General features: G+C 40.9%; 1 protein-coding gene across 3 annotated transcripts; it reads left to right on the top strand.

Moving 5' to 3' along the window:
* Window positions 1-795: 795 nt before the first annotated feature.
* LOC124274628 lies at window positions 796-19,932 on the top strand. 3 transcript variants are annotated; one of them, XM_046709989.1, is made up of 5 exons: window positions 796-819; window positions 13,748-13,826; window positions 15,706-16,441; window positions 17,980-18,061; window positions 18,469-19,932. In XM_046709989.1, the coding sequence occupies exons 3-5, from the start codon at window positions 16,000-16,002 to the stop codon at window positions 19,589-19,591; spliced, it is 1,647 nt and encodes a 548-aa protein (XP_046565945.1). In that variant the 5' UTR covers window positions 796-819; window positions 13,748-13,826; window positions 15,706-15,999; the 3' UTR covers window positions 19,592-19,932. The 3 variants fall into 3 exon arrangements, with proteins under 3 accessions (XP_046565945.1, XP_046565944.1, XP_046565943.1); XM_046709988.1 differs by lacking the exon at window positions 796-819 and adding an exon at window positions 10,417-10,739; XM_046709987.1 differs by lacking the exon at window positions 796-819 and adding an exon at window positions 12,580-12,802.
* The last annotated feature ends 302 nt before the right edge of the window (window positions 19,933-20,234 follow it).

Raw genomic sequence — 20,234 nt, 5'->3', positions numbered from 1 at the left:
ACTGAAATTACAGTTTTACAATTTTACACGCTCTAAAATTGTTTCTTGTTATAGTAGTTGAAAATGGTCACTTTAAATGGTTTATCATTGTCCCAAAGCAGGATTATATTTCAACCTTTCTTTTGGACATCAAAATCACTATTATTGGTTTATTTCGACATGGACGAATATAGGACAATTTAACTCTTCTGAAAAAGATGCATTTCACCTAAATATGAATGTATTTGAGAATTTTGTTTCGAGATTTGCATAAAACTGTAGTGTTAAGCTTTCTTATAAACTAAAACCTTCTAACATATCTTTGATAGTTTTTCAGTAATTCATAAAGGTAGGAGGGTAACGTTTCTTTTGGCGTCTAGTGTGTGATAGGCTGGTGCCTCCTCAACCCGCTCAAAACAAGACCTACCTCAAAACAAGATTATCCTTATATATATACACACACACACACACACACACATACATAATATATATATATTTATATATATATATATATATATATATATATATATATATATATATATATATATATATATATATATATATATATATATATATATATATATATGTATATATATATGTGTGTATTATGACATTGTCATAATTTTCAAATGAATCATTTAAATGTGTAAAATGTTGAAAATACTGTTCAAGAACAGGAAGAACTGTACCATGTAGCATGACTATATTTAGAGTGTGGTATTGTCACTGACAATGCCTACATGTGACCTTTTGCATTGTCGTTAAACACCATAGGGAAGTTGAAACTAGTGTCCCGTGACTCACTGTAGCTGGGATCTCTCATCAGTCAACACGAAACAGGTAAAATAATTTCTTCTATGTTGTATATACTGTGTGTTATATGTTCTTATTTCCATTTACACATTTGCCACTCAACACAGATTATACATGCTATTGACACCGCAGTACGACACCTCAGACGATACCGCAGTACGATACCCTTTCTGATGTCACTATTTCTGTGTAGAGAGTCGAGTGTGTTTACAGGCTGTCGCCGCATGGCAGAAGGGTGTCGTTCCATTCTGCCTACAGCAGCCCCATTCTGAATACACGTTAATACCATGCATAAGTGATTAAGTTAATGCTAACTTTGAGATGATAATCTGCACGACTAAATAAATATGTTAGGTACAGCTTTGAAACCTTAACTTGCCATTCGTTATCACTAATACTATCATGTCGTTTAAGTGAAACTGCATTACTTACCGTTTCTCAAAACAAAATCATACCCTTCTGTGACTGGTAAATGGGTTGTTCCACTAATTTATAGGTTCAAAATCATTTCCCGTTCTGCCTACCGTATTTTGTGTAGGCAACGATTTGTAGGCAGAATGGGATGTAACTGACAGAAGATGTAACTGGGTACTGGGATGTAACTGACAGAAGAACTGGGATGTAACTGACAGAAGTACTGGATGTAACTTGACAGAAGTACTGCACTAAGCCGCGCGCAGAAAGCCACATCGGGTGCTACCGGTAGGGCAGCGTATATTTTCTCGAACATCACGTGACATGATTGATCTTCAGTAATCCTTTCATAAAACTGGCACCAGTTTGTCTTTCACGCCCAAAGGAAGCTGTTTAGGAAAAAATCAAGACTTTGTATGTACATATTGTTCACGTTCTGTATCACCTATTCTCGCGAAATGTGCACCAACTGATAACTGGAACAGGTAAAAAAATTAGAAACTTTGTAAATAATAAGTCATTTTATTGTTAGAACATCATTTACAGTTCACAAAATTCAAACTATAAAAGTCAGATGTCAAGGAGAGAACGGAGATCGCCAATCATGATTGGGTACCCAAATTCTACTTTGTAATCTACGTGACATCATCAGTATAACATCAACTGCAGAACAGAAATCCCCAAAATAACGTGAAGCAAATTGTGACATGGACCTTTGACGACAGTTACCATAACTTTGCTTAGAACTAGTAATAAAACGTAACTGTCATTGTAATCTACGTTACTAAAATGAGCCTAAACTAATTGGCATAAATTGATAATCAAACTTACTATACATACGGGTTATTTTTAACTAAGTATTACTGGAAATGTATTTCACATAGTTATATCTGTATTATATTTTGATAAACAACAAAACTTGGCCATTATACCAACTTGAATATAAATCTTGTAATCTACGGTACCGTAACACTGCCATATCGAAAAGAAATTTTGAAAAATTACTTTTGAAATGTTCCTGTACTATTACACAGACTTACATTAAAAGATACAAAAGTGATTAACAGTTTCTTTGGTTGATACATTATTTAAAGTACACACAGTACGGAAGCACAGTGATTTCTTTTCCCACTGTAATCACGTTAATTACCTGTTTGGTTTGGTGTAGAATATCAACAATGATAAGCCAATTAAAAGTAAATAATTATTTGAAGTTTAGAAGAGTTATATGGTCATTTTCATTAGATAACGTGGAATACACTTTTATGGAACATCATATTAAACAAAAAATCTTCAAAAGGTAAACCATATAAAGATATGTTCTGGATATGGCGAAAGGGACAATATCTTATGTCGAAAATGTAAGTTTTGTTCACATTAGATGAATATTTACTTTGAAATATTCACTCAAAATGTTATACTATCATTGGAGACATGAACATTTTGGTGATTTTGGTTAACTTTTACCCTGAGTCACACAATCTGAATAACCGATCATTAGTAATTTCTATGTCTCGGATACCTACCAAGTCTGTCGCCTGATATAAACATGAAATGAACAGGTTAAATCAGTAAAAAAGTGTTTTGTTTATGCGAGGACACATAAAATTACAAATGGTGCATATTTCGTGAGAATAGATGATATATATTATGATTTTCATCATAACAGGCCGAGGTGTGGACAATAAACTTAGCGTGTTTATGACCAACAAGCATCTATTTCTCTTATTTACCTGTTGTAACTCTGCCCTAATTAGCTGAAGTGGATACTGCTACTTCATTTTGTGTTGGTTTGTCGTTTAACGCCGCACCCAACAATATTCCAGCTATATGGCGGCGGTCGGTAAATAATCGAGTCCGTACCAGACAATCCAGTGATCAACATCATGATCATCGATCTACGCAATTGGGATACGATGACATGTGTCAACCAAGTCAGCGAGCCTGACCGCCCATCCCGTTAATTGCCTCAGGTTACTGAAGATTAATTGTAACCCGAATCTTCACGGGTCAGCAGGAGGTAGAGCTGTTCAAAGTAGCAATGGGTGCTATAATATGATGTTATGTGTTTAGGGTTTAACATTCTCAATTTACAAATTCTCAATGAAACATTCCACAAAGCGTCACGGATAGAATTAAATTAGTTGACATGGTGTTGAATACGGCATTAGACCCAATTCCACTACTCAAAATTATATCCGTCACATAATGACAAATAAACATACCAACCTAATGGCAAATACATTTACCGACATATTAAAAAACTTATTGTTCAGAGTTAGCTATCAGATACTAAAGGACATAGATTATGTAGAGGTTCCTTTGGCAGTCAGCCTGTTTATATATACTTCTTATACAGCTTGCCTTTTGAATACACAATGCCATTTAGAAAATGGTCAAATGTAACATATGTCACATTTGGGATTACACTTTCTTAGTAAAGTACAGATTCTAGTACTTTTGGGATGAGTCCCATCCGGGATTCGAACCCACAACCTCAGAGTCAGGCACCTAATCGCCAGCACACAAACTCTGCCACCTAACCACCCGCTCAGCCACTCAGTAGAAGCCGCTGTGGCTGAGCGGGTAAACCCCAAAAGTACTAGAATCTGTACTTTACAAAGAAAGTGTAATCCCAAATCTAACATATGTTACACCTTGCCTTTTATTTGAAAAGCATAACAACTAATAATAACACACTGCAGCCACCATCGTAATATACCGTAACATATCGGCCTCTGTCCTTTATCTAATAGACAACGGCTCAGAGGCCCAGATAAGCTGCGTATCCGGGTAAAATACGCATAGAAAATTTCCAATTAGGCATAATTGTTGCGTACCAATTACGCATTTAAAATGTTAGATACGCAAAAGTTTCAAACAAATGTGTATGGAATGTATTTGTAAAAATCGCTTGCGTGATGAAAAGACATCGATTGCTGTTAGTATAAGACTTGTATTGTACTGTCAGTACAGGATGAGCGATTTTTATGAAATCATGTCCATTATATTTAAGTTTTGATTAGGTATGATATAAGCCAGAACATACCTGCTTAGTAAACTTACATCAATGACATAATACTTAGGTGAGTAAAATGACTGAAATATGCACGTGTTTGAAAGCAGTGGGTAACGGAAAATGAAATACCTACTCAACATTCCTAATACCCACTCCAAAAAATTAAAAATGGGTACGGTACCCACATGAGCTAAATCTTATCTGGAGCCCTAACGACTGATGCCGGGGAAATAATACATTTCAAATACCGTATTGCTTTAAAGGACAGTCCGTAATGTACAAGAGGCAGCTTTGAGGTACGAGAGGATACCTCCATACATATATACTGAGTCAAAAAGAAACTTCACCAAATGTAATTTGAAAAATAATGAATAATGTTTTCTCTGATGATACATCTATGTATCCGAAATGGGATCCCTATCTTTCGACTCTAGAAAACGTTAGCAAAACACACTCTACAACATAGAGTCCCATCCATCTCGTCGTGCAAATGACGTTAGTGCCAAATCAGGTTTTGCATGTGCAGTCGATCACGTGATCTTCGCATCGAAGTTTTCTTCATATGCACGTGTTTGCATTGGCCTCAAGAATTGAAAAATACTTTGAAACCACAGTTCTAACAGTACTTGAAATGCCACGATTGTCAAATGTGCAACGTGAACATGCCGTTGGCATGTTGCAAGCGGGAAGATCAGTTATTGACGTCGCAAGAGCAATGGGATGCAGCCGTCGTACTGTGTATGACTTGCGAGGTCGTCTACAACAAACTGGCACCACTTCTGATCGCCCAAGGTCGGGTCGTCGACGTGTGACGTCACGAGCAGAAGACCCTCAAATCGTCGTGACAGATTTCTGCCGGCTTCACGAACCAGGGCTGAGATGTTTAGAGGTCGACTGTCCTCACAGACCATTCGAAATCGGTTGCAGGCTGCCAATCTCCATTCTCGACGTCCATATCGTGGGCCAATATTGACGCCGTTTCATCAACATCAACGTCTGCTGTGGGCCCAACGTCACCTCCGATGGACCCAGAGAGACTGGAATCGAGTCGTCTTTAGCGATGAATCCAGGTTTACCCTCAGATTCGCGGACGGCAGGCATAGAGTCTGGAGACGACGTCGTGAACGGTATGCCCACTGTTGTGTACAGGAAGTCGACAGATTCGGGGGCGGAAGTTGCATGGTGTGGGGTGCTTTCTGTGGGAACAACCGTTCCCGACTTCTGGTCATCCGTGGAAACCTCACAGCTGCTGCTTACCGCGACCAGGTGCTCACCCTGGAATCAACGTCATGGACTGGCCATCGAGGTCCCCTGACCTTAATCCAATAGAGCACGTTTGGGATGCACTTGGGAGAAGGCTTCGTGGTCTTAGGAACCAACCTCAGAATTTGCAGGAACTTGGCGCTGCCTTGCAAGAGCAATGGCGCAGAATCCCCAACCACGTGTTCACAAGCATCAGGCAGTCGATGAGGAGACGGTGTTTGGCAGTGGTGAATGCACGGGGCGGCCATACACGATATTGAACTGAGAAATTTCGCATTTTATTCTTGTGACTTGACATTCTGTATACCCATGTTTTGAAACGGCGGTGTAGCCTAATGGAACTGATTATGGCACTGTCAGTGTATCGAGTACATCACACAGATCTCAACAACGAAATAATAACAATTTAACCATCTTACCATCTCTTGTTCTTTTATAGTGCCCTGAAGAAAGAATGTGAAGTTTCTTTTTGACTGGAAGGATCTATATTCGACTGTCATAACCACATCAACAACATGCATGGTGGTATAACTCAAATACTCTTCAAAAGTGTCTTTAAACAATATTCGCTTGTTCACTTTATATATATTTACGGTATTTTGGGTGGGCCATTTTCATGTCAATATGAATTAAAACTCAACAGGTTTTATCTTTCTCACCCGCAATTATGTTTTTACACGCCACACAACGATTTAATCTGATCCCCAAAATGCAGGGAAATTCCCAAAAAATGATATACACGTACATTTATAGGCAAACTGTGTGCTGCAGGTACGGCTGGACACACGGTGTCCTTTGTACTTACTTATTTTAGGTACTCGCGGGATGGTTTCCGGATGCTGTGAGATATCCAGCGATGGTTTCCGGTACCACCCATCCGACTGAGCAAGGCTATGTTCCTGGATGAGTGACTGCACTGATTGCACTGAGGTCATCGTGACCCTTTATCGTTACAGGGATATTAAACGCATAAACAGTTGAATACAGAAGTAACCGGATGTCTAGCCGCATTTAATATTTTCTTTCAAGGTTTTCGTGATATAACGCGTTCAAAGTAACTTTAGATACACAACGATCTTACTGATGCACCTATGTATATATGAAAACACTGGTCACTGGTGAACACAAAATATTCCTAAATCACACCGTCTTCGTTCTCCCGACTCTCCGTGGTCTAGTGGGTGGAGTGTCTGCTGGCAGAATGGAAGGCCATAGGTTCGATCCCCTGACATCAACTATCAGATACAAAGGAACACAGGGTATGGTAAAGTTTCGCTTGGTCGTCAGTGTATTTATATTTCTCATACGATTTGCATGATTTTATTTGAAAAGCCGAACAGCAATTACAGCATCACATAAAGTAAATGTAACCATCATCGTGGTCTACATGTAACAAATCCTTCAGCTAATAGACTTAATAATACTTTTTTAAAGTGCGCCGAGGGTCTTCACGTGAACGAGGCATCAGGCAAGTGAAGTGCCGTACAATCCTCGTGTCGTGTCGTGGTTTATATGGTAATCCAAGCATTTTCCCATTGTTTGTTTTATATAATAATGACTTGGAGAAAATAGACATCAGTACTTCTGCAAATGGTCCATAACAAATGTTGATAAAGAAAGAGATAAGCTGCAGGGTATCTGTGTGAGGTCAGTTTGTCAAGATCAATTTCAAATTAGGCGACTCCGGTTTTCCAAATCAAATATATGGGGGTTAAAAGCAATTACTAAACACAATCAGATGAATACCACACCTACATGGGGAATCTCACCCTAGTGTCTACTGATAGCAATTATATCAACACGAGTTGATAAAGTTACAAATATCCGAGTCTTGCAGAAGATATTTTTACCTGTATCAACGAGTGTGGATATAACTGATATCAGTAGACACGAGGGTGAGATTCTATTTATCATCAAAAATGATTCCTCATTAGTTTTCAACATGAAAAATGTTCATCTCTAAACACTGAAGTACCATTATACTTGCAGTGATGTCATAGCACTGTGACGTCATAGCATTGTCAGGGGCATTTGTACAAAATCTACTGTAAAAACGGTATCTCCTTGGAGATATCATATGATCTCACACAAGCAATATCTCCTGTGGAACACGACATTGGATGATAAATCTTTACCTACACCTACACCTGCTCCTTCACCTATACTGACCTTCACTTACACCTTCACCTACACCTACACTCTACACCTACACCTTCACTGACACCTTCACCTACAACTTCACTTACACCTACACCTACACCTTCACCCTACACCTACACCTTCACCTACACCTAACCTACACCTTCATATACACCTACACCTACACCTACACCTTCACCTACACCTACACCTTCACTACACCTTACTCCCACCTACACCTTCACCTTCACCTACACCTACACCTTCACCTACACCTACACCTACCTACCTTAAAATACACCCTCACCTTTCACCTACACCAACACCCACACCCACACCCAAACCCACACCCCACACCCACACCCACACCCACACCCACACCCACACCTACACCTACACCTTCACCTTCACCTACACCTACACCTACACCTACAACTACAACTTCACCTTCAACTACACCTTACACCTACACCTACACCTTCACCTACACCTACACCTACAACTACAACTTCACCTTCAACTACACTTACACCCTACACTTACACCTACACCTACACCTACACCTACACCAACACCCAACACCAACACCAACACCTACACTCTACACCTACACCTCCACACCTACACCTACACCTACACCTTTCACCTACACCTACACACCCTACACCTAACACTCAACACCAACACCTACACCTACACCTACACCCTACACCTACACCTACACCTACACCAACACCTACACCAACACCAACACCTACACCTACACCTACACCTACACCTACACCTACACCAACACCTACACCTACACCTACACCTACACCTACACCTACACCTACACCTACACCTACACCTACACCTACACCTACACCTACACCTTCACCTACACCTACACCCCCTACAGCGTCATCTACACGTACACGTATACATACACATACGCCAACATTTTCAGCTTCACCTTTCACCTACATCAATCGGGCAATCCAACTGACTATGACTGACAATGGGACCCCATTTAGCACACATCGACAGCCTGTTTGTTGGCAGGTTTCACCACCCTACAGCTACACAAGGAAACTGAAACCGCCACTGTTGTCAACTGTCCATATCTTAACAGGAGCAGGTGTAATGTGTCCCTGACCCAGCAGTACCATTTACACTGCGAACAATGCAGGGTCCCTGTGGCTACCTGTTGGTGATGTGGATGGTAAACGGCGGCAGGTTATCCTTAAATCATTCTGTGGATAGTAGACGGAGGCAGGATATCCTAAATCATTCCAATCAGGCTTGATGAAATAAGCCTCCAGTGAGGTAAGTTACTTGATTTGTTTGGAAGTGACATTGAAATGACATGATGTCATAGCAATGTGATGTCATAGCATTGTCAGGGGCATTTGTACAAAATTCCCGATATCTCTTTGGAGATATCATATGATCTCACACAAGCAATATTCCTCCTTGGAACACTTCACTCTAACACCCTACACCTACACCTGCTCCTTCACACTTACTTACACTTACACCTACACCTACACTACACTACACCCTCACCTACAACTTCACTCTTACTACACCTACACACCCTACACCCTACACCCACACCTTCACCTACACCTAACCTACACCTTCATATACACCTACACCTACACCTACACCTACACCTACACCTACACCTTTCTACACCTTCACCTACACTCTACACCTACACTCTAACTCACACTTCACACATACACTCTACACCTTTCACCTACACCTACACCTACACCTTACACTCTACAATACACCCCTACACCTTCACCTACACCAAATACCTACACCTACACCCACCTACACCTACACCTACACCCACACCCACACCTACACCTACACCCACACCCACACCCACACCTGCACACCTACACCTTCACCTACACCTACACCTACACCTACACCTACAACTACAACTTCACCTTTCAACTACACTACACCTACACTTACACTTACACTTCCTACACCTACACCTACACCTACACCTACACCTACACCTACACCTACACCTACACCTACACCCTACACCACCACTCCCCACACTCCACACTCTACACCTTCACCTACACTCTACACCTACACCTTACACCTACAACTACACTTTCTACTTCACACTTACACCTACACCACTACACCTACACTACACCTACACTCTACACCTACACCTACACCACACCTACACCTACACCCTACACCTACACCTACACCCTCCTACACCTACACCTACACCACACCTACACCTACACCTACACCTACACCTACACCTACACCCTACACCTACACACCACACACCTACACCCCAACACCTACACCTACACCTACACCTACACCTACACCTACACCTACACCTACACCTACACCTACACCTACACCTACACCTTACACCTACACCTACACCTACACCTACACCTACACCTACACCTACACCTACACCTACACCAACACCAACACCTACACCTACACCTACACCTACACCTACACCTACACCTACACCTACACCTACACCTACACCAACACCACCTACACCTACACCTACACCTACACCTACACTCTACACCTACACCTACACTCTACACCTACACTTACACCTACACCTACACCTACACCTACACACCTACACCTACACCTACACACCTACACCTACACCTACACTCTTCACCTACACCTACACCTACAGCAAGTCATCTACACGTACACGTATACATACACATACGCCAACATTTTCAGCTTCACCTTTCACCTACATCAATCGGGCAATCCAACTGACTATGACTGACAATGGGACCCCATTTAGCACACATCGACAGCCTGTTTGTTGGCAGGTTTCACCACCCTACAGCTACACAAGGAAACTGAAAACCGCCACTGTTGTCAACTGTCCATATCTTAACAGGAGCAGGTGTAATGTGTCTCTGACCCAGCAGTACCATTTACACTGCGAACAATGCAGGGTCCCATGGCTACCTGTTGGTGATGTGGATGGTAAACGGCGGCAGGTTATCCTTAAATCATTCTGTGGATAGTAGACGGAGGCAGGATATCCTTAAATCATTCCAATCAGGCTTGATGAAATAAGCCCTCCAGTGAGGTAAGTTACTTGATTTGTTTGAAGTGACATTGAAATGACATGAAGTCATTTTTAGATTTATCTGAAGGTCATTTTGACAAGAGGTTTAGTCTAATCTTTATTTGCGATTTTAATCAATCTTTTCTAAATTAAGAGAAGGATTCAATTTGGTGAAAGACTATCAACTGAAGACTGTCAACATTTTCAAGCTGTTTATATAGAAGGGGAAAGAAATGTTCACATTAGATACTGTCACATATTCAAACTATATACGGTCACATATTCACACTATACACTGTCATATATATTCACACCATATATACATGTCACATATTCACACTATACACTGTCACATATTCACACTATATAATGTCATATATTCACACATGTACTGTCACATATTCACACCATATAATGTCATATATTCACACCATATAATGTCATATATTCACACCATGTAATGTCACATATTCACACATGTACTGTCACATATTCACACTATACACTGTCATATATTCACACCATATAATGTCATATATTCACACCATGTAATGTCACATATTCACACACATGTACTGTCACATATTCACATCTTTATACACTGTCATATATATTCACACTATACACTGTCATATATTTACACCATATAATGTCACATATTCACTTCTATACACTGTCATATATATATTCACACCATATAATGTCACATATTCACACTATACACTGTCATATATTCACACTGAATACTGCGTCATGGTCACACACCACATACTGCCATATATTCACACATGTTCACACATATTCTGCCACATCATATGCAGTCAACATGCCACAGAGCGACCTGGTACAAAATATTGAAATAAATTCATGATATATGAAGATGAATTTCTTTTGTTTTAAATTCTGTCGAATGCCCTATAAACAAGATCTCAAGGTTAGCCTTCTGTTTTGTCACATATCAATACAGGCATATTATACACGTCAGTCCGTGTCAGATGTACTCCCGTCACAATAACAAGCTGTTTAAATAACAGATGAGTCGATATCAACAAGTGGGACTTGTACAGATGTTGCTATGATACAGTTTCTCCCATCCGAGAAGACTCTTTATAGACGTTAAACACATCTATGGTATTTAAGCGAGTTTATCCGATCTAGATATGACTAAAATGTCATACAATACTACCGGTGCGAATGTATGACGCATGTGCTCTGCCGTTGCTCATATACAGGTATTCAGTGCATGACGTCGTCCAGAATGATTGTCAGGACATAAAACATGTGATACATCACCTCGAAAAACTCATCTTTTCACAAAAGCTTGCCTTTGACAGGATATTTGTGTTTACCGGCCCCGGTAAAGCTCTCAAAATGTTTAAGGTAGGCATGTGGCGCACACTTCCTAAAGGGACGTATTGATAGAAATTTTAATTTTGACTTTTAGTTTACGACAGTGGTATTTTTAGATATTTATTTGACATGCCTTTGCATGGGTTTATAATGGGACAGGGTGCGTTTACTTGTCGCGCACACCTGGTATCAATAGTATTTTGTTCCTAAACATACCCTTCTCATATTCGGAACAGTACAATGTACAGGTATTTTTTGTGATCACTGTAATGTGTTTTTTATTTGAAAGTATCAAGATATGTTTATGTAGAAAACCAACACTCTTAACACAGATCAGGTGTGATGAATAAATGAGTATGTCACCCACTTAACAATAGACACAGAATCTGAACTGCATGCCCTGTGTTTGACACACATGTACACATTGTTTAAACGTTCGAGTCATGCATGGCTAAACACAGCAGTAGCGTCACACGTGAACCATAGGCTGATGTCTGGAGCCACGAGTGCTTTAAACACGGAAATTATTCAGAAGCTGGTATTACATACGACCTGTCATTGTTGCAACGCAACTATGTGTATTTATAGAAGGTAGCTAGCTATATGTGGTGGTAAGCGGCCAGTTTCCTGACTAATATACCTGCCGCTTGTTGGTCAGGGCAGTCTCAAGAAGAAAGTGGGTGAATGGACGGACAACATTCTCGTGGTGGCTTTCTGGGCGTGTGGCCCTGTAGGTATGTAAAACCTGTGGTTACTGGATATATGACACCACAAAAAGATGTTAGCAGGGTTCTGTATCGTGAAGGCTATGTCCGTTTACTGATAACTGAAAGATGCTCAGGGTCGCTACGCCCATGTAAGATCTGAACAGGCCGATCTGTTGTTCTCGCCAACCCATACGTTGAGAGATAGGTTCATGGTGACATTGGGATATGGTTCATCTTGGCTTCAGTAGATGTCACTACTGACACAATGTCGAGGTATCAGCGAGATGTCTAGAGGAGATATTAATAAACCGTGCTGGACTAACCAGCCAGGTTGTGCTATTAATGAAGTACTGAGTATAAAACTACCAAACATATTCATTTTAATACCCACTTTTAACAAAATGTGAACTAGATCAGGGAATTATCGTTCCTCGATTATCAGTCGAAAGAGATTCTAAAAATAGTCATGAACGATAAGAATACAAAAACTGAATTTGACAAAAATTGTAAATCCATACCGCTGAAAAAGTGAAATTCGTGTGTGATGACTAAGTTTGAATTTGTGTTTCGTGTATACAATAAACCTGCATTGGTATGACCTTTGCGTATGTCTGCATATAGTTACAACCTAATGATTTTAGAGACGTGCTCCTTGTAATGAGTCGACTGACACGCCTCTACTGGTTTAATGGGCACGGTCCGCTGTGTAAACTTATGTCACGTGGTCAAGCAGAGGTCGCGCTTCCAGGTTCTCACTGATTAGGATTGTTGGTGTCCAGCACCATGCCTGCTCTGCGGCGATGGCGCGGTCAAACGGTCAACGGTTACCCGCGTGCACCAAGACGGACTTCCTTCATAGTGTAATCTGACGCGTTGTGCTTGGTTCTGATTTACTGTCTGAAGAGACGTTAAACTCAACTGACTTACTAACACTTTGAATGCCAGTTTATTGAAATTTGTTTTATCTTGCAGTTGAACTGAGTTCTCCACGCCAAGATGTTCGGTCGGGCTGTATTGGCTGTTTTTCTTATCTACCTACTTCAGTGTTCCGGTAAGTACGACAAGCACACTAAATGCAACATAAAATCTAAATATAACAGTAAAATGATAAGACTCTATAAAAAACTTAAGGCTTAACCTACGTGTATGTACATTACGTAAACATACGAGTTGAGAACAGGGTGAACAAGTGGCCCAGTTGTCTGAGGAAAGGCAACAGGATGTACAGAGTTGTTGCCTAAGGCGTGATGGACTTCGAATGTTAGCTTAGCCCTGATCTTGATTCTTAGTATTTCAGCATTATACCAACGTATTTGATGTTCAAGGAGCTCTGTGGTAACCTGGTGGTTAAAGCGCCACGCTAGAGACCAGGGTTCGATCCCCCACATGGGTACAATGCGTAAAGCCCATTTCTGGTGTCCTCCGCCGTGATATTGCTGGAATATTGCTAAAAGCGGCGTAAAACAACACTGGCTCACTCACTTGATGTTTTACATCACCTCTGTGTTTCTTCCCAGATTAACCTCACACGATGAGATACTGTTGATACTGTTAAAGGCGGTATTACACCCATCCACTCACTCACATTAATGACAAATCCATGTACTAGTTCATGAACACACGTGTACTAGGCGTTATAGCCAACTGTCAAAGCAATAGTTACTATATCTAGAGATATTACGGTCATTAAGAAAGACGGCTCCTACGTATAATCGTATATGCGCAGCTGCTCAAATGGGAGTTCTGCTGATGCATAAAGAGCACCACTATTCAGCGTGTGAAATCAAACACCGTGATATGAATATAGTGACGATATTTCTTATGCTCCTTATCTGTGCATCACATCCTGTTAGTCCCTTTCAGGCCGACTTTCTGATTTAGTTGTTTGTTTGTCATTGCTATTGTAACGCTGTATTAAGCAACATTTCAACATTGTGTTAGTAAATACTCGACTTTGGCGGAGACCGTTACATCAAGGGTATCGATGTGTTCATTACGGATTCAATGACAATCATTAACACTCTAACCACCCGATAGTCGCGTTGTACGACAAGCATTGGTTGCTGAAGATCATTTTACAGTATCCTGTCACATTAAAAGTTTAAAACACAATGAATAATATATGTCCCAAACATCAGTTATCGTAGCATAGCAGATCATATTCCCTTCTCGATTTGTATTTGGTTGGTTGCATGAGAGTGCTGTAGGTTCCAGAGCTGTCTTCAAATAGACGTGCGTAGCATCAGTGAATCACCGACTTCCACACAATGACATGACTGTGTACATGTACACTGGGCCGGGACAGCTAGGCGTTGATAGTCCCTGGGATGTATAACAGAAGACTGAAACGTTGGAAAGATGCTAACGAAACATTTCACCATCGAGTCAACTGCAGTTGAATCTATTAATGAGTGGCCGATGTGTATACGAACATGGGAACCGGAAATGAAATTAACTCTGTCCAGTTTCGTGAACGACGATTGTGGAGTAAAATTATATGTCTGCTCGTCCATTTAACTTTCTTGCATCACTTCGGTCCTGCCTAATCAAACCGTGGAGTACTTATAATTATAACAACGCTGTTAAACCCAACTCCTACTCACTCACCACGCATCATCATTAGAAGGAGTACCTTATTTCATGAAACACCTGGCCTAGATTTTCGAAGCTCTATTAGCACTAAGACATATGTAAGTTAATGTTAATGTATGACACTTACGACTATATTAGCGCTAAGAGAGCTTCGAAAATCTAGGCCCTGATGTCAGTTTAGGCTAAGAATGCTCACTTACTGCAAGTACACTGTTGTTATCATTGTTACTGTGATTTTATGTCTTGTCAGCAACAACCTTTGATAATGTTCAGAGTTAAGCTGACGATGAATTGAACACTGTTTATCGTTTCTAACTTGCACTGTTTTGTATCCCCAGGCTGGCAATATTGTTCTGATAACAAATACCCGGCCCCCTGTACCCCATGTCGTAATGACGGCACCGACCGGTACAAGTGCCCCCGACAATGTGGAGGAGGGAGAAACATCAACTTGTGCGATCAGGTCTGCAGCAATAATTGTAAAGACTCGGAATGCGATTACATCGATGGCCAAGTATCAATGCGCTGTGTGAAAGGCTGCATGGACTCCTACACCGGCCTGGCGTGCCAACAATGGTGCAAGCAGGACTGTGCCACTTGTGACCAGCAGACTGGCCAATGCACTAAGTGTAATGAGGGACGATATGGCGATGACTGTGAGAAGACGTGTGGGAACTGCAGGAATAGGTCATGTCGCCGAAAAGACGGAAGATGTACCGCAGGATGCCAGTCAGGATTCTATGGAGACACGTGTAACAAACAATGTGATCAATGTCAGCAGTGTGGACAAGATGGTGCTGACTGCACTACGTGTGACCAAAACAATGGCACGTGTTTGCTGGGATGCACAGATGGGTTTTACGGCCAAAAGTGTACAAGAACCTGCCCGGACAAATGTGTGGAGTGTAACAGGGACACAGGGAGTTGTGTACAGTGTGAGAGCGGATGGGAGGGAGCTGTGTGTGGTAGAAAAAACAGTTCCACTACCAGTGACACCTAAACAACAACAAGGAGATAAACCCACGGAGGCCGTGACAACCAAGTCTGGCCTCATGAGCATGTTTGAAGATCAAGGTACAGTAAGATTTGTCACCGGCATTTACAAATATACAATATCTATACCGATTAAAGGAACAAAGAGGACGACAAGGGTCCATCGATCACTTGATTGTCTGGTTTGTTTATAGACCTCCCTGGCATGGCAGGAATACTGCTGTGCAGCGTCCGGCCCAAAATACTTCAATTTTTAGACACATTTTGTGAATGATGAGCGCTACTGGTATAACACCACATGCTTCCGTGTTCCGCGAACACAGCTGTCATCACTGATTTTCAGTGATCGTTCAAATTTTTGTTTCCCTTTTTCCCTTTACAGGAAATGGATTTTGTTTCTGAGGTCAAGACGGGGTATTCTTAAGTACTGACTATCTATATTCAAACAGGATGTGAAAGCGTTTAACGTGTTGGTTCTCTTGCCCAAATAAATACAATGTGAATTTATTTTTCTTTGTAAGCCTTTATTTTTATAAAACTGGTAAATGAGACGCAAACTTTATATACTCACTCTTATATGCATGTAAGATATCTGTAACAGAGATTACTTTTAAATCTGCTAAATGTAATACACACACACCACACAAACACATATACATGTGTGCGTGCATGCGTGCGTGCGTGCGTGCGTGCATAGTACAGATATTATTGCTCATGAGAAAAATCATGCTCCATTAAACAATAAGTTTCTCGGGCACAATAGAATTACTGAAACAAATTGTGAAGAAGGAGCGCTTATACTTTCTTCTCAGTAACAGTACAAACGAACACGTTTCATTCCACTCTTTTACAAAACTGTTAATGTTTGTGTTCGTTTTATGGATAACAGTGTCTACATCAAGAGATACGAGAGATTTGATCAATATTTCTCTGCTGGCAGAGTTAGTGACCGATTCGAGGGATTTAAAGTGACTTCGATGACAAACATGTCCACTTCAGGTGTAAAACGAAACATGCTCTTTAATTAACAGACGGTTCATTGTTTAGTTTACTTAAAACATAATGTGTGTCTTTTGTCCCCTTTTATTGTATGTATCATTGGAAAAGTTCTTTTTTAGTTAATGTTTGCTTTGCTTCTAAAATAATGCATTTTTATACAAACTTAATCACTAACAGCACTATACGCTGTCGCTGTCAGGGGGTAAAACCACATATTGATGGTTTTAAGAAAGTTAGAGGTATTCTGTTGAGAAAATTAATTTCTTAAGCAGAAATAAACTCAATAATTATTTACACAAAGTGGGCATTCTGCCATCGAGATTTCAGTTAGTCTTGCCAAGGTATAAGTGAAAAGCAGACACATAGTAAAAGCTAGTAGTTATTTTAAACTTACGACAGTATTAGTATGAATGTATGTGAAAAGGAATTCTGTCAATACGCATTCATAAGGTACAAATGAGAGTCAGCCCTTCCCTGATGGTGATCCTCAATCTTGTAACACAGACTTTCTGACAATAAAAACATTTTTATCAAAATATAACAGCACGATGCCTGTGCATTTTACGACATTCTCCCCTAACCTTCGTCACTTGATAACCATGACTACTTATATTCTGCAGATTACCTGCTGCCAGTGGTGGGTTGTGCCCTGGTTATCCTCATCATTGTTGCTGTGGTGATCTTTTGGAGGTGTAAGAGAAGGTTAGTTTAATGTTATACAGTTAGTGTGAGAGCAAGTGCGCGTCTGTGCTGAACAAATCGCTGGCCACAATCTCTGGCGACAATCAGCCGTCACAAAGCTACCAAACCTAACAAGTCCGTCCATCTTGGATAAACAATTGCGATCGATCTTCGTGGACCAGGTGGTCAGGAGACCTTATTGCATAGTCATCATTCTACCCCGACAGGTTGGGTCGTTGGTCTTAATATTACCCACTGGCTGACCTGATCGATTAGTTACAGTCGGCCGCTATGGAGCTGGAATATTTCGTGGCTGTAATGAAAAGTCGTACATATCTTACGGTGTGTGTCATCATTTGGTATGTTTTGCCAGAAATGACTAATACTCCTGTACATTTGACTTAGGGGATATTTTGTGGATGTTTCAGATCGAAGTCGAAGACACCTGGCAACGAGGAGGAAGGACAGTGTGACAGTGTATCTCAACACCCTAGTGTACACAGATTGTTCAACTCGGGTGGAACTGATTCCCACTACGATGAGATCGTAGACGACATGGACGGTATGAAGAAACGCCTCTTAGAAGATCGCGCACTGCCTCGAATCCCTACCCCTGAAAACAAACCTCTTGCTTGTCTGAGGAACAGATCTGGGAACCTCAGTACCCCATACATGAGCCCTATAGTGGAAGCTGTAGAGGAGGAAGAAGAAGAAGAACCCAAAACAACCCCCAAGGTTGTATTCACTGTAGAACCTCCTTCAGACGAGGAAACGACAGTGGGTCGTGATTCACTTGCTTCTGATGACTCAGGGTCTCCTGTTGATGGTCCAGAATTTGTCAAGAGGAACGGAAGTCTTGTCTTTGACACTGAGGCAGGTGATGGAGCAGCAGGAATGCCAGAGAAGCATGTTGATCTTCTAAATGTCCCTGGTAGAGGCATCTTCATCTTTCAGAACGGTTCCAATGTTGAAAATGGGAGTTATGGGGACTACACTGATAGTTGTAATAGTGGCTTGTCAACTCCCAAAGTTCCTGATATGTATCTTCACAACGCACCTGATAGTAACAGCCAACTGGCTACGAATATCGCGGACCATCTTGACAAATACCTTTCCCAAAGACAGAACACAGAGGCAGATCCCGAAGATGGGTACGAGACGCCACTACAATATGGATCTTCTGACACAGGTGTCTCAGAACCGAATGTTTTCACTGGCACCAACACTGAGCATCAAAGCGAAAAGAACAGCAAAGACAAACGGAGACTAAACTCAGAGGCAGTTCCAGAGAATGAGTATATGACTCCCGTACACAATGGAACCACTGACACAGGTGTGTCAGATTCGGGTGTTCGTATTAGTGCTAACACAGAGGAACAAAATGAAAAGAACAACAATGACAAACGGAGGTTCAAATCCAAGCTTCCGCTTCCAAAGTCAAAGACTAAATACAATCACAAATCATTTGTGCCAAAACGTGATACGCGTCTCAACATTGACGCATCAGAGAAGGAATCTATGCTAAATCACAGGGATACAATTGACTGTTAGAGACGTGTAGAAAGTTAGGACTGAGAAAACCATTTGAGAATGATCTCATGTGTTAAACAGAGGAACCGATCTATTGAGGTCAAGGACACCAAGAGTACCTGTTTCATCGTGTCACGTGACACCTCGCTTGACGGACATATGATCTGTATTTGTGTTGCATATATGTTGATTATGAGGATGTTATATATCAACCCATAATTCTGTCAGTGCCTTGACAAATGATCACCTGTAGTGGATCGACCATTTGATATTCTCGAGGGGATAAGAAGGGTATACTTATAAAAATAAGTAAGCTGTAATAAAAAAACAAGTTGTCTTTCACGAAATATGCATAGTTGCAACAAGCGATTTTTAACCAAAACGTTAATGGCTCATAATTTTGATTTCACAGAATATCTGTTTTGCAGGCTCGGATGATACATATCTAGCCTCCCAATGAAACCTCCTCCCCCAAGGAAAACGACTGGTCTGTCCCTAATGTGCCTTCTGTGCCATGGTAGTTTTATATTTTATCTGACAGGATAGTTAGTATCCTGCTGAGATAATAGCAATGAATTGTATCATAGACATTATCGATCTTCTATGCTTAGTGTGATTCTTGAGCCAAACTGCAGTGGAATATGGTGTACGGTGCTACTCCAGG

This window comes from Haliotis rubra, unplaced genomic scaffold (assembly GCF_003918875.1).
Source record: "Haliotis rubra isolate DU_JTF1 unplaced genomic scaffold, ASM391887v1 Scf1920, whole genome shotgun sequence".
Classification (NCBI taxonomy): Eukaryota; Metazoa; Mollusca; class Gastropoda; order Lepetellida; family Haliotidae; genus Haliotis; species Haliotis rubra.
Note: the sequence above shows the minus strand (reverse complement) of the source record. Positions and strands in the feature narration are given on the sequence as shown.

Excerpts from the sequence above, each read along its gene's own strand:
- LOC124274628 (XM_046709989.1), top strand. The coding sequence starts at position 16,000 with ATGAGGGACGATATGGCGATGACTGTGAGAAGACGTGTGGGAACTGCA. Across the intron at positions 16,442-17,979 it reads GAGCATGTTTGAAGATCAAG|ATTACCTGCTGCCAGTGGTG; the intron begins GTACAGTAAGAT and ends TATATTCTGCAG. Across the intron at positions 18,062-18,468 it reads TTTTGGAGGTGTAAGAGAAG|ATCGAAGTCGAAGACACCTG; the intron begins GTTAGTTTAATG and ends TGGATGTTTCAG.